The following is a 12131-nucleotide window of genomic DNA, read 5'->3' as shown; positions in this document are numbered from 1 at the left end:
TCCCGCACATCAAGCCTATTACTGGTTAAGGTGTAGGTCCATACTAGATAGGGTGGATTAATAATCGCACCCTCTTTAAAAGTCTTTTTGCAGGGACTAGCGTTTTGACTAATTGGGTGTAACAGAAATCTCACCTGTTTGAAAAACATTTCTCTATTTAGTGTAATATGATAACTTGTTATACTCGTATTTATAAGAAACTTTTGATGAAACTAAGTAGACTAGCTTGTTCCTTTAATGTTGTTTGTTTGAAAAATATAATAAAAAGAGTCAGTTTGTTGACAGAAGCTTTACAATTCAGGTGTGGGGTTCCCAAAAAAAAAAAATAAATAAAAAAAAAAGAAGACTCAAAAAAAAAAAAAAAAAATTTTAAATATGGATTCACGCCCTACTCGAGAAAGAATTCTTTCAGCTTTGAAAGCTTCAAATGTGGAATTTCCAGAAACAGCGTCAATTGCACAATTGAGAACATTATATGATTCTTTGCAAGTTAACGGTGGTCCATCAAAGCAGACTGAATTGCCTTCTGGAAATGTGGTTTCTTCTGATTCTGCTGGGAATTCATCTGTAACTGTCACTACAATGTCATCCAATACTTTGAATGAAACTCCCGTTATTAATTCCGCAACTGCCGATCTTGAAAATTTGCTTCAGTCATTTCAATGTAATGGTGAGTCCACAAATCAAACTGAATTGGTTCTTGGAACTGCCGCTTGTTTTTCTGCCACACGGACTTCAACCGATTTAATATCTAGAAATACATTGAGTGTCGCTTTTAATAACAGCGAAATTGGCGTATTCTGTGCAAATCTTCGGCAAACACAGACTTCAGTGCCTCCTTCCGTAATTTCTTCCGTACCTTCCGTCTATAATTCTTCTGCTTCCGTTCCTGTAAATACAGTTCAAAGACAATTTCCTGGTACTTCAGGGACTGCTGCTTCTGTTTCTGCCGCCCGGACTTCATCAGTTATTTCCGATTTAATGAATACAAATACATTGGGTGTCGCTTTTAACAATAGAGCAATTGGCGTGTCCTGTGATGTTCTTCCGCAAACACAAACTTCCGTACCTCCTTCCGTATCTTCTTGTGTTGTTTCTTCCGTACCCTCCGTCAATTATTCCTCAGTTTCCGTTCCTGCAAACTTACTTCGAGGACAATTTTCTAGACCTTCTGTTCCATCACAGGTAACAGACCCTTTCATTCGTTCAAGCGTTTTATCCCGTGAAGCTGATGAACTAGAGAGTGAAATTAGAGTTTTGAGATTGAAGCAAGAAATGTTGGCTCTTCGAAACCAAATTGAATCTTTAGAAAACGGTGGAAAAAAGGTTTCTACAAATATCAATTATGACGAGCTCTCTATGATGGTTCCGAAATTTTCTGGGAATGATGGATGAAATATTGAAAAATGGATAAACTCTTTTGAAAGCTACACTATAAATATGACTGACCAAGAAAAATATATGTGCATAAGATATTTGCTGGTTGGAACTGCGCGAGAGTTCATGGAAAATTCAAATTACAAAGAATATAAGGAGTTGAAGAGATCGCTCTTAGACATTTTCAAGAGAACGGTAACGCAAGAAGAAGTTTATCAAAAATTGCGTTTGCGCAAGTTGAAGCCAACAGAGCCGTGTATTGCCTATATAGTAGCAATGCAAACTATTGCAGCAGAAGGCAAAATCAACGAGCAAGAACTGGTTGACATTATAATAGACGGAATGGAAGATAAAACCAACAACATATCCATTCTATACAGATCAAACTCATTGCAAGAATTGATGCATGGAATAGATAGATACGAGAAACGCAGGTCAAAAACAGTCAGTACTCATAAAGAAGGCCGTGACAATACTAAAGACATACGATGTTTCAATTGCTCTCAATTTGGACATATGAAGAACACCTGCAATAAGCCTCGACGTCCACCGGGATCTTGTTTCCATTGTTTCCAAATGGGACATTTTTACAAGGATTGTCCTAAAAGGATGAATGTTACTGCTCCCATATTTTGTAGTTATGATATTGTAGACACAACACAAATGGTAAGTGTGGCCTTTAAATATTCTTGTGGATCCAAATATACTAATTCTGCGAATATTTCGTGCTTGATCGATTCCGGTAGCCCAATTAGTTTGGTTAAGATGTCTTTATTACCGACTGGTGTGATACGTTCGAAGAATTTAATACCAACTTCGTATGTTGGAGTTGGCAATTCCCCTTTGAAAATATATGGAAATATTTCTTGTTTAATAAAATTTAAAAAATCGTCTAAACAAATAGAATTACTTGTTGTTCCGAACGAGAGCATTCATGTTCCAATGATTCTTGGACGGAACTTTATGCATGCATTTAATGTAAAATTACTTCAAGTCAAGGAAACTACGAATGATATAGAAGTATTTGAATCCACAAGAAAAATAAATGACAATAATAATATAACCTCGGTGTCTACACCATCTACGATAAGCAATTCTTATGATAGTCCTGTGAATTCCCAAGTGATACGTACGGACGATATTGATCTAAATCCTTTGTTAAATTCATTCCAGAAGAAGACTTTAGAAGATCTTATTCATAATCGTTATATAACTCCAAAGGGAATTGATAAAAAGTCATCTGATTATAGGATGCAGATTAAATTATCTGATGATATTCCAATACACTGCTCTCCCCGTAGATTGTCGGTTCGTGATCGTGAGGAAACGCAGAAGATTGTTAGTGATTTGTTAGAAAGGAAAATAATACGTTACAGCAATTCTCCATACACGTCAGCAATTGTGTTGGTAAAGAAAAAGACAGGGGAAACGCGGATGTGTGTCGATTATCGAGCGTTAAACAAAAAGACTATTAGGGATAACTTTCCTTTACCCCTCATCGAGGACTGTATTGAGAGCATATCAGGCAAAAAATGGTTTAGCCTCATGGATTTGAAGGATGGATTTTTCAACATAGAAATGCATAATGATTCAATTCCATACACTTCATTTGTAACCCCATTTGGACAGTACGAGTATTTGAAGATGCCATTTGGTTTAAAGAATGCTCCAGCAAACTTTCAACGCTTTATAAATGGTATATTTCGCGACTTAATAGAGGACCATAGAGTGGTTATATATATAGATGACATATTGATTGCATCCTCTGATTTCGATTCTCATGTTCAGACATTGGCGGTTGTACTTGGACGTGCTTTTGAGTACGGATTACGTATCAAGTTAACTAAATGTAAATTTGGTTATCAGAGTTTAGAGTATTTAGGATACTTAATCAGCCCAAAAGGTATACGGCCGACAGAAAATCACTTGCGAGCTGTGAAACAAATACCAATGCCAAGGAATCATAGGGAATTACAAACTTGTCTTGGGTTGTTTTCCTACTTTAGGAAATTCGTTCCGTCATTCTCAAATATTGCAAGGCCATTGTTAGATTTGCTTCGTAAAGAGAAAAAATTCGTTTTCTCTGAAGAATGTGTAAAGGCCTTTAGTGAATTAAAGTCTCGTTTACTTCGGGCCCCAGTATTAGCTATCTATAACCCTAAAAGCGATACGGAGTTACATTGTGATGCAAGTTCTCATGGATTCGGAGCAATATTGATGCAGCGTCAGGATGATAAAAAGTTCCACCCCGTAGCATTTTTTTCAAAGGCTACAACCAATGCAGAATCGAGATATCATAGCTTCGAACTGGAAACACTCGCAATTATTTACGCGTTGCGCCGGTTTCGTGTGTATTTAGAAGGATTACATTTTACCATAGTCACAGATTGCAATTCACTTACAATGACCTTGAACAAGAGACAAGTTAATCCTCGGATATCCCGCTGGGCATTGGAACTAGAGAACTATGACTATTCTATCAAACACAGGAAGGGTTCTTCTATGGGTCATGTGGATATGTTAAGCAGATGTATAGAAAAGGAAATATCCCCTCATGTGGGATGTAACATGATTTGCTCTGTAGATTCGAATCAACTCGATGTCCAAATTCAACTGACCCAAGCTAGAGATCCTGTTATTAAGGACGTTTGGAAAAGGAAGAGATATGTGATTTTGACCTAATAGACGGTCTCTTATTTAAGAAAGTGGGTGCAACCGTTTGTTTATATGTCCCAAAGGAAATGGAAGATAATGTGATAAGAATGATACATGAGAAGCTTGGACACCTGGGGACAGATAAATGTTATTATAAGATTCGAGAGAATTTTTGGTTCCCAGACATGCGCAATAAGATAGATAGCTTCATTAAGAATTGTATAAAATGTATCATTTATGCTGCTCCAGCTAGAATAAACCAACAGAACATGTACAGCATTCCAAAGGTGGCGGAGCCATTCGATACGATACACGTGGATCACTTCGGACCACTTCCATCATTAAAATCGAAAAGAAAACACATTTTAGTGGTAGTTGATTCTTTTACAAAATTTGTTCGACTTTATCCTGTAAATTCGACGAGCACTAAGGAGGTTTGTTGTTCTCTCGAAAAGTATTTTAGTTATTACAGTAGACCAAGACGCCTAATCTCGGACAGAGGATCATGTTTTACGTCATTGGAGTTTTCTGAATTCATTTTGAAAAATAATATTAATCATGTTAAGGTGGCGGTTGCCTCTCCACAAGCAAATGGGCAGGTTGAGCGTGTAAATCGTATTATTAAGTCCATGTTGAGCAAATTGAGTGACCCAATAGATCATTCCGATTGGTCATTGAAATTGTCCCAGGTGGAATATGCTATCAATAACTGTGTTCACAGTTCTACAAAGGAAACCCCAGCGAAGTTACTCTTTGGAACGAATCAACGAGGGGTGGTGGTAGATAAGCTGTCGGAATATCTAGATAAGAAAATGAGTAATGAGGAGAAACTAAATTTGAGGGATATGAGGGTTAAGGCATTGAATTCTATACAGCGATCTCAGAACTACAACGAATTATACTTTTCCAAACATCATGAACCGGCAAAACGTTACGATGAGGGTGATTATGTTGTTATTATGAATATTGACAATACAGTTGGGAAGAATAAGAAATTTTGTGAAAAATATCGTGGTCCCTACATTATTGAAAAAGTATTAGATAATGATCGCTACGTTGTGAGAGATGTTGACAATTGTCAACTGACACAGATCCCATATAAGGGTATAATTGAAGCAAAGCGACTTCGGAAATGGTTGACACCTAGGTTATAGATTTATGTTATTGGTCACACTTATATAATATACACAATTTTAATATCATGATTGTGGGCAATCATATTGTCAGGTTGGCCGAACTGTAATATGATAACTTGTTATACTCGTATTTATAAGAAACTTTTGATGAAACTAAGTAGACTAGCTTGTTCCTTTAATGTTGTTTGTTTGAAAAATATAATAAAAAGAGTCAGTTTGTTGACAGAAGCTTTACATTAGGAAGTTTTCGAAATTTTATACCCTACACCACTACTGTGGTACAGAGTATTATAACTTAGTGAATTTGTTTGTAACACCCACAAGGAAGAGATATAGACCCATTGATAAGTACACCGTTCGACTCAGAATCACTTTCTGATTCGATTTAGCTATGTCCGTCTGTCTGTCCGTCTATCCATGTTAATTTGTGTACAAACTTCAGGTCATAATTTTCATCAGATCTTCTTCAAATTTGGCACATACATTTTTTTGGCGCAGAGACGAAGTCTATTGAAATTGGAAAACATCGGTTCAGATTTGGATATAGCTTTGGGTATATATGTTCATCCGATTTGCGGTAATAATGCAATAAAATGGTTATTTGTTAACCGATTCTCTCGAAATTCGGTAGGAAGGATTTTCTTTTGCCTCTCAACATTGCAAGCGCATTTATTGACCAATCTTGCCAAATTTTTGTACAACGCTTTCCTCGACGACTACCACAATATCTTGGTCGAAATCGGTTCAGATTTAGGTATAGCTCCCATATATATGTTCGTCAGATTTTGACAAATAATGTAATAAAGTGCTCATTTGATTTCCTTGAAATTTGATACAGGTTGTTCAATTACCAATCTGGAAACATCCTCTGTAGTCCATCAAAATTGGTTAAGAGTTAGATAAATAGATAAAAATAATTTTGACGGGGCCAGGCTTGGGCAAAATTATGTTTTTAGACAATTTTATTGAATTTTTGTATTTAGAAAAAAATTTCATTGACATTTGGAAAAGGTTAGGTTAGATAAAAGTGGCAGTCTGCCATCAGACTCACTAAGACGTTTTCGTCCATTGTGATACCACAGAAACACGAAAAGGAAAATGCCTTCTAGTTCCTACCGTTGAACCAAAGTTCTCAAAGAAATGAGAACCTAAAGTGGATCTCCTTCTGACTGCCTGTGCGGGACACACACACAGCAGATGTCCTATAGTCTCTTCTTCCTCGAAGTACTCACAGCTTCAGTCTGTCAGCATGTTTCCGATCAGACAGTGACCTGTCATGAGGGACACGCTGACTGAGACGTTTGTTCTAGCCAGTGATAGCAAAGCGGTAGACCTTTTCAAGTCTATATTACGCCACATAATTTTGAAATGCTCACAGCCCCCCTTTGTTACCATCTATCATCTTTCATATCCTAGTCTTCCGAATCTTGAGAAAGTCGGTGAAGAGTCCATTGTTGGGTCCCAGTTCGTTAGGCTGTGTTGGGTCTCTTGCCGCTGCACTGCCTGATGTTTTGGTACTAGGATATTTGCGTATCCCATTCTTCCCAATATTGAGAGAGTCGGTGATTGTCTCGTCGTCGGCCCCCTGTTCGTAAGACGAGGATATTTACCTATCCGAATCATTGTTTTGGGTAATTTGCTATAAAAAATCATTTTTGACTTAAATGAGTTTTTGAATGTATGCTTAAAAGACGAAGTTTTTTACCATAAACGACTTTACCACCCAAAAGTAGCAAATCTTCTTTCTTTTTTGGACGAAGCTCATTTTTGGCTGAATCGGTACGTAAATAAGTAGAATTGTCGATTTTTGAGTGAAGATCAACCAGAAGCATTACAAGAGCTACTATGCATCCAGAAAAAGTCGCATATTGGTGCAGTTTATGAGCTGGTGGCATCATTGGGCTGTACTTCTTCAAAGATAATGCGAATCGTAACGTAACTGTAAATGGTGAGCGCTATCGTGAGATAATATCCATTTTTTTTTTGCCCAAAATGCAAGAGCTTGACTTGCATGACATGTGGTTTCAACAAGACGGTGCCACATGTCACACAGCACGAGTAACAATGGACTTATTGAGCGGCGAGTTCTGTGAACATTTTATTTCACTTCGGGTCAATTGGCCGCCTAGATCGTGCTATGTTAAAGCTCATGTCTACACAGACAAGCTCACTTCAATTGACGCATTGGAAGACAACATTGAAGCATTTATTAGTGAGATACCGGCCGAAAAGTTGGAAAGATAATGCAAAAATTAGACAAAGGCGGATGGACCATTTGAGGCGCAGTCGAGAGATCAGTCTATATGGTAGCTATATCCAAATCTGGACCGATCCGAACCAAATTGAAGAAGGATATCAAAGGGCCTAACATAACACACGGTCTCAAATTTCGGCGAGATCGCATAATAAATGCGCCTCTTATGGGCCCAAGACCTTAAATCGAGAGATCGGTCTATATGGCAGCTATATCTAAATCTGGACCGATCTGGGCCAAATTGAAGAAAGATGTCGACTGGCCTAACACAACTCACTGTCCCAAATTTCAGCAAAATCGGATAATAAATGTGGCTTTTCTGGGCCTAAGACCCTAAATCGGCTGATCGGTCTATATGGGGGCTATATCAAGATACTGTCCAATATAGCCCATCTTCGAACTTAACCTGCTTATAGCCAAAAAAAATAAGAATCTGTGCTAAGTTTCAGCTCAATATCTCTATTTTCAACAGACAGACGTCTGTTTGTTGAAATCGTCTTGGATCAAGATTATATATACTTTATAGGGTCGGAACTGAATATTTCGATGTGTTGCAAACGGCATGACAAAATGAATATGCCCCATCCTTCGGTGGTGGGTATAACTAGTAAAAAAACTTCCGTTTGAGAACGAGTAGAGATAACATTTTGAATGATTAGAGCTGAGGTGTTAACGAAATTATTTGCCAAATTTTCAAACAGACGTCCTTGGCGGGACCCTAAAGTTAGTCACATCTGCATTTGGGATGAAATTTGCAATGCAAATGTGCAAAATGTCAAGGCCCTAGGTGATCCGGCTGTCCAATCCTTTTTACGGACAGTTTTTTTAATGCTGTTATGCTCTTAAATTTCTTTTCAGGTTTGGTATGCAGCAGTTACACAATGTTTCTACTCCCTTTCGGTGTGTTTCGGCAACATCATCATGTATTCCTCCTACAATAAATTCGGTCATAATGTTCATCGTGATGCCACCATTGTGACAGGATTGGATACTTGCACCTCATTATTGGCTGGATTTACGATATTTGGCATTTTGGGACATTTGGCCCACGAAATAGGCACCGATGACATTCGGAGTGTGGTCAAGGGTGGTGCTGGTTTAGCTTTCATATCATATCCCGATGCCATTGCAAAATTCCAAAGTTTACCGCAAATTTTTTCGGTGCTATTCTTTTTGATGTTGTTCGTATTGGGAATTGGCTCGAATATAGCCATGACTTCGTGTACCGTTACGGCGGTTAGGGATTATTTCCCCAAAGTCAAACAATGGCAATGCGCTTTGGGCATAGCCACTGTGAGTTTCTGCATTGGCCTGGCCTATGTGACGCCAGTGAGTACAAAATGGAAACTTAATGCGAATCTCATATGTTTTAATTATCCTTCTCTTTCTCCTTTGCAGGGCGGTCAGTTCATTTTGACGCTGGTTGATTATTTTGGTGCCTCCATGATTGCTCTATTTTTGGGCATTGCAGAGCTGTATGTCTTGGGTTGGGCTTATGGCGTAGATCGCCTCTGCAAAGATGCCGAGTTCATGATGGGCCGCAAAGTAGGTGCCTACTGGCGTTTGTGTTGGGGAGTAGTGACACCCGTCATTATGACCTCTATATTGGTGTACTTCCTGGCCACTTACACTCCCTTGAAATACAATGATGCAGTCTATCCATCGTGGGCATATGGTAAGAGTTGAGGACAATTTTTATTTTTCATAAGAAATCGTCGATATTTTGTTATTCAAGGCATTGGATGGACCATCACCAGCTTTGGCATACTCCAAGTACCCATATGGATTGTAGTAGGCACCATTCGTGCTCCGGGTTCATCATGGACAATGAAGTTGAAGAATGCCTTCAAACCCACAAACGACTGGGGACCCTCGGATCCTCTGTTGCGGGAGCAGTACAATAAAGAGATTGCCAACGAAGCGATAAGCAACCAGAATCTTGGTTGCCTAGGCTACATTCGAAAGAATATCTTTGGTTGAGGACTAACGAAGCACAAAGTATTAGAACTAATTTAATATATATTTGTATTTAAGCTTTTATAAGAAACACATGAGTGCATCGCCTTGATACCACACAAATAAACTTGCCAAATGTACTTAGAAAAAAGTGAAAAATATTCGTATCTATACCTAATGTGCAAAATTTATGCTAAGTTTCATTGTATATAAGTAAAGAAATTGTTAATAAAAAAAAAAAAATAAAGTATTTAAAACGTGCAGATAATCAATAAAAACTAAATATTTCCAATATAATTTTCCAATGGACCCTGTACCTAATTTTATAGTGAGGTTAGAGCTTTTTTTGGGGTGTACTGATCTCCAACAGAAATCAGCGTTGAGTTGAGCGGTCATGTTTTCATTTTGCTATTCAAAAAAAAAAAAAATGTATGTGCCTTGGAATAGGTACTACCTTTTATGTAAAAATTTTAAAGTCTTTCAGGAGTAGGCTCAAATCGGACTACAAAGAGCCTACAGCTGTGGTTGCGGCATCAGATCGTAGGTTGTTGTCCACCCTCCCATAGATGTGAGTGCCTTGGCACCTGTAGTCGAGAGTAATGCTTCAAGCGCGCAACTAGTCGTCAGACTAACAAATGAGGAAGAGACGAATAAACCAAAGCGATGCGCAGTTCGTCCCCAGCTTTTAAGTAATGGTGGTGTTTCCGATTCATATTCAGTCGGTATCAATGAAACAATCATCGCCAACAAGCCAGTCTCCAGACAGTGTCCTGTGGATCGAGACAAAGTTGGAAGAGAAACGAGGAAAGCACACGGCCCCTGAGTCTTTATGGTGGACTGTGACTTCCAAAATCAGCGGTCCAATATCGAGGATCTGGTTAACGAGTGGATTTTCGAACATATATGGAACTCTGAATTTATGAGCTGCGAGTATAGAGGGCATCATGACGCTGCGCTTTGTGTCAGCAGAATGTATTGATACCGTCAAAATACTCGTTAGAAGTATTCACACTCCCGGAAAGGGCGCAAAGCTCGACATCCACCAACTCCCAACGGTGACGGTCTATATCAGGAGATGGGGCAGCAACTTCGAAACAGAACACATGGTGGTATTCTTAGACAAGCAAAACCAAGGTTTGGTCGCGAAAAGATGGGAGGTCTGTCACAGGGAGGAGAAGGAGGAACGAACTCTTTTTGTGGTGGACATAGAGCAAGTCTCCGTGACAAGTTTGGCTAAAATTAAAAGCATGGCGTTCTACGGGAGCAAGGCTGTCTTTTTCAAGATTGGGAAGACTAGAAAAGGCAAAGATCCTCATATTGGGACATCATGCAGTGCAGTGGCAGTAGACTCAATACCGCCTTACGAACAGGGGGCCGAAAACAAGACCATCACCAACTTTCTCAATATTGGCAAGGTTCCCTAGCCTTGTCCTTATATTAAAACATCAAGCAGAGCAGGGACGGAAAACTCAATACAGCCTAACGAACAGGGACCCGACGATGAAACCAACACCGACTCTCTCAAGATTCGGAAGACTAGAATAGGCCAAGATCCTTATATTGAAACATCAGGCAATGCAGTGACAGGAAACTTAATGCAGCTTAACTGATAGGGAGCCGACAATGAGACCATCACCCATTCCCAAGAAATTCATTTACTAAAGATTTGGAAGACTAGGATAGGCAAAGATGGAACATCAGATACTGCAGGGACAGGACAGGACTCACGGAGACACCGGAAACATGCAATAATGAGGTCGATCGAAGGCTTATTTTTACGGAATTTATGGTCTATATCAGGAAATGGGCAGCAAATTCGAAACAGAACGCATGGTGGGATTCTTAGACAAGCATAACCAAGGTTTGGCAAGGCTCTCTTTTTCAAGATTGGGAAGACTAGAATAGGCAAAGATCTTCATATTGGGACATCATGCAGTGCAGTGGAAGTACACTCAATACCGCCTTACGAACAGGGGGCCGAAGACGAGACCATCACCGACTTTCTCAATATTGGCAAGGCTAGGACAAGCCAAAATCCTTATATTAAAACATCAGGCAGTGCAGAGACGGAAAACTCAATACAGCCTAACGAATAGTGAGCCGACGATGAAACCAGCACCCACTCCCTCAAAATTCTGAAGACTAGGATAGGCCAAAATGCTAATATTGAAACTTCAGGCAGTGCAGTGACAGGAAACTTAATGCAGCCTAACTGAAAGGGAGCCGACTATGAGACCATCACCCACTCCCAAGAAACCCATTTACTCAAGATTTCGAAGAGTGGGATAGGCAAAGATCATAATATTGGAACATCAGCCACTGCAGGGACAGGACGGAACGGGACGGGACAGGACGGGACTGTACGGGACGGGACTGTACGGGAGGGGACTGTACGGGACGGGACAGGACACCGGAATCTTGCAATAATGAGGTTGATCGAAGGCTTATTTTTACGGAATTTATGGTAATGGAAGCCTTGAGATGCTTCCAACTTTCAACCCGCCTGCTATGCAGACGATGTTTGAATATGGGTAAGGATCTGAACAAGCTATGCAGAAGGGCCGAAAGTGTATTGCAGATGGCATATGACTGGGCTACACCTAGGGGTCTCAATTTTAACCCAGAGAAGACTGAAATCTGCCTGTCTACGAGGAAGACGAAGGTGGATTGACGGAACTCTGGTATTGCCATCTGGAAGATCCTGCTATACAGATGGATCAAAGATAGAGGACAGAATGGGCCTGGGGGTACAC

At 39.6% G+C, this 12131-nt stretch overlaps 1 protein-coding gene across 2 annotated transcripts in view; it reads left to right on the top strand.

The window, feature by feature from the left end:
• The window catches only part of LOC106087558 (sodium-dependent nutrient amino acid transporter 1), a 96430-nt gene extending 86796 nt beyond the window's left edge, over window positions 1–9634 (top strand). For both annotated transcript variants that reach the window (XM_013252641.2, XM_013252640.2), the window contains exons 6-8: window positions 8281–8751; window positions 8821–9097; window positions 9158–9634. In XM_013252641.2, the coding sequence (XP_013108095.2) occupies window positions 8281–8751; window positions 8821–9097; window positions 9158–9402 (993 nt within the window). In that variant the 3' untranslated portion in view covers window positions 9403–9634. The remainder of the gene's footprint in view (window positions 1–8280; window positions 8752–8820; window positions 9098–9157) is intronic.
• Window positions 9635–12131: the final 2497 nt, after the last annotated feature.

The sequence above is a fragment of the Stomoxys calcitrans genome, chromosome 5 (genome assembly GCF_963082655.1).
Source record: "Stomoxys calcitrans chromosome 5, idStoCalc2.1, whole genome shotgun sequence".
Taxonomy (NCBI): Eukaryota; Metazoa; Arthropoda; class Insecta; order Diptera; family Muscidae; genus Stomoxys; species Stomoxys calcitrans.
The sequence above is the reverse complement of the archived record's forward strand: the minus strand, read 5'-3'. Positions and strand labels throughout refer to the sequence as shown.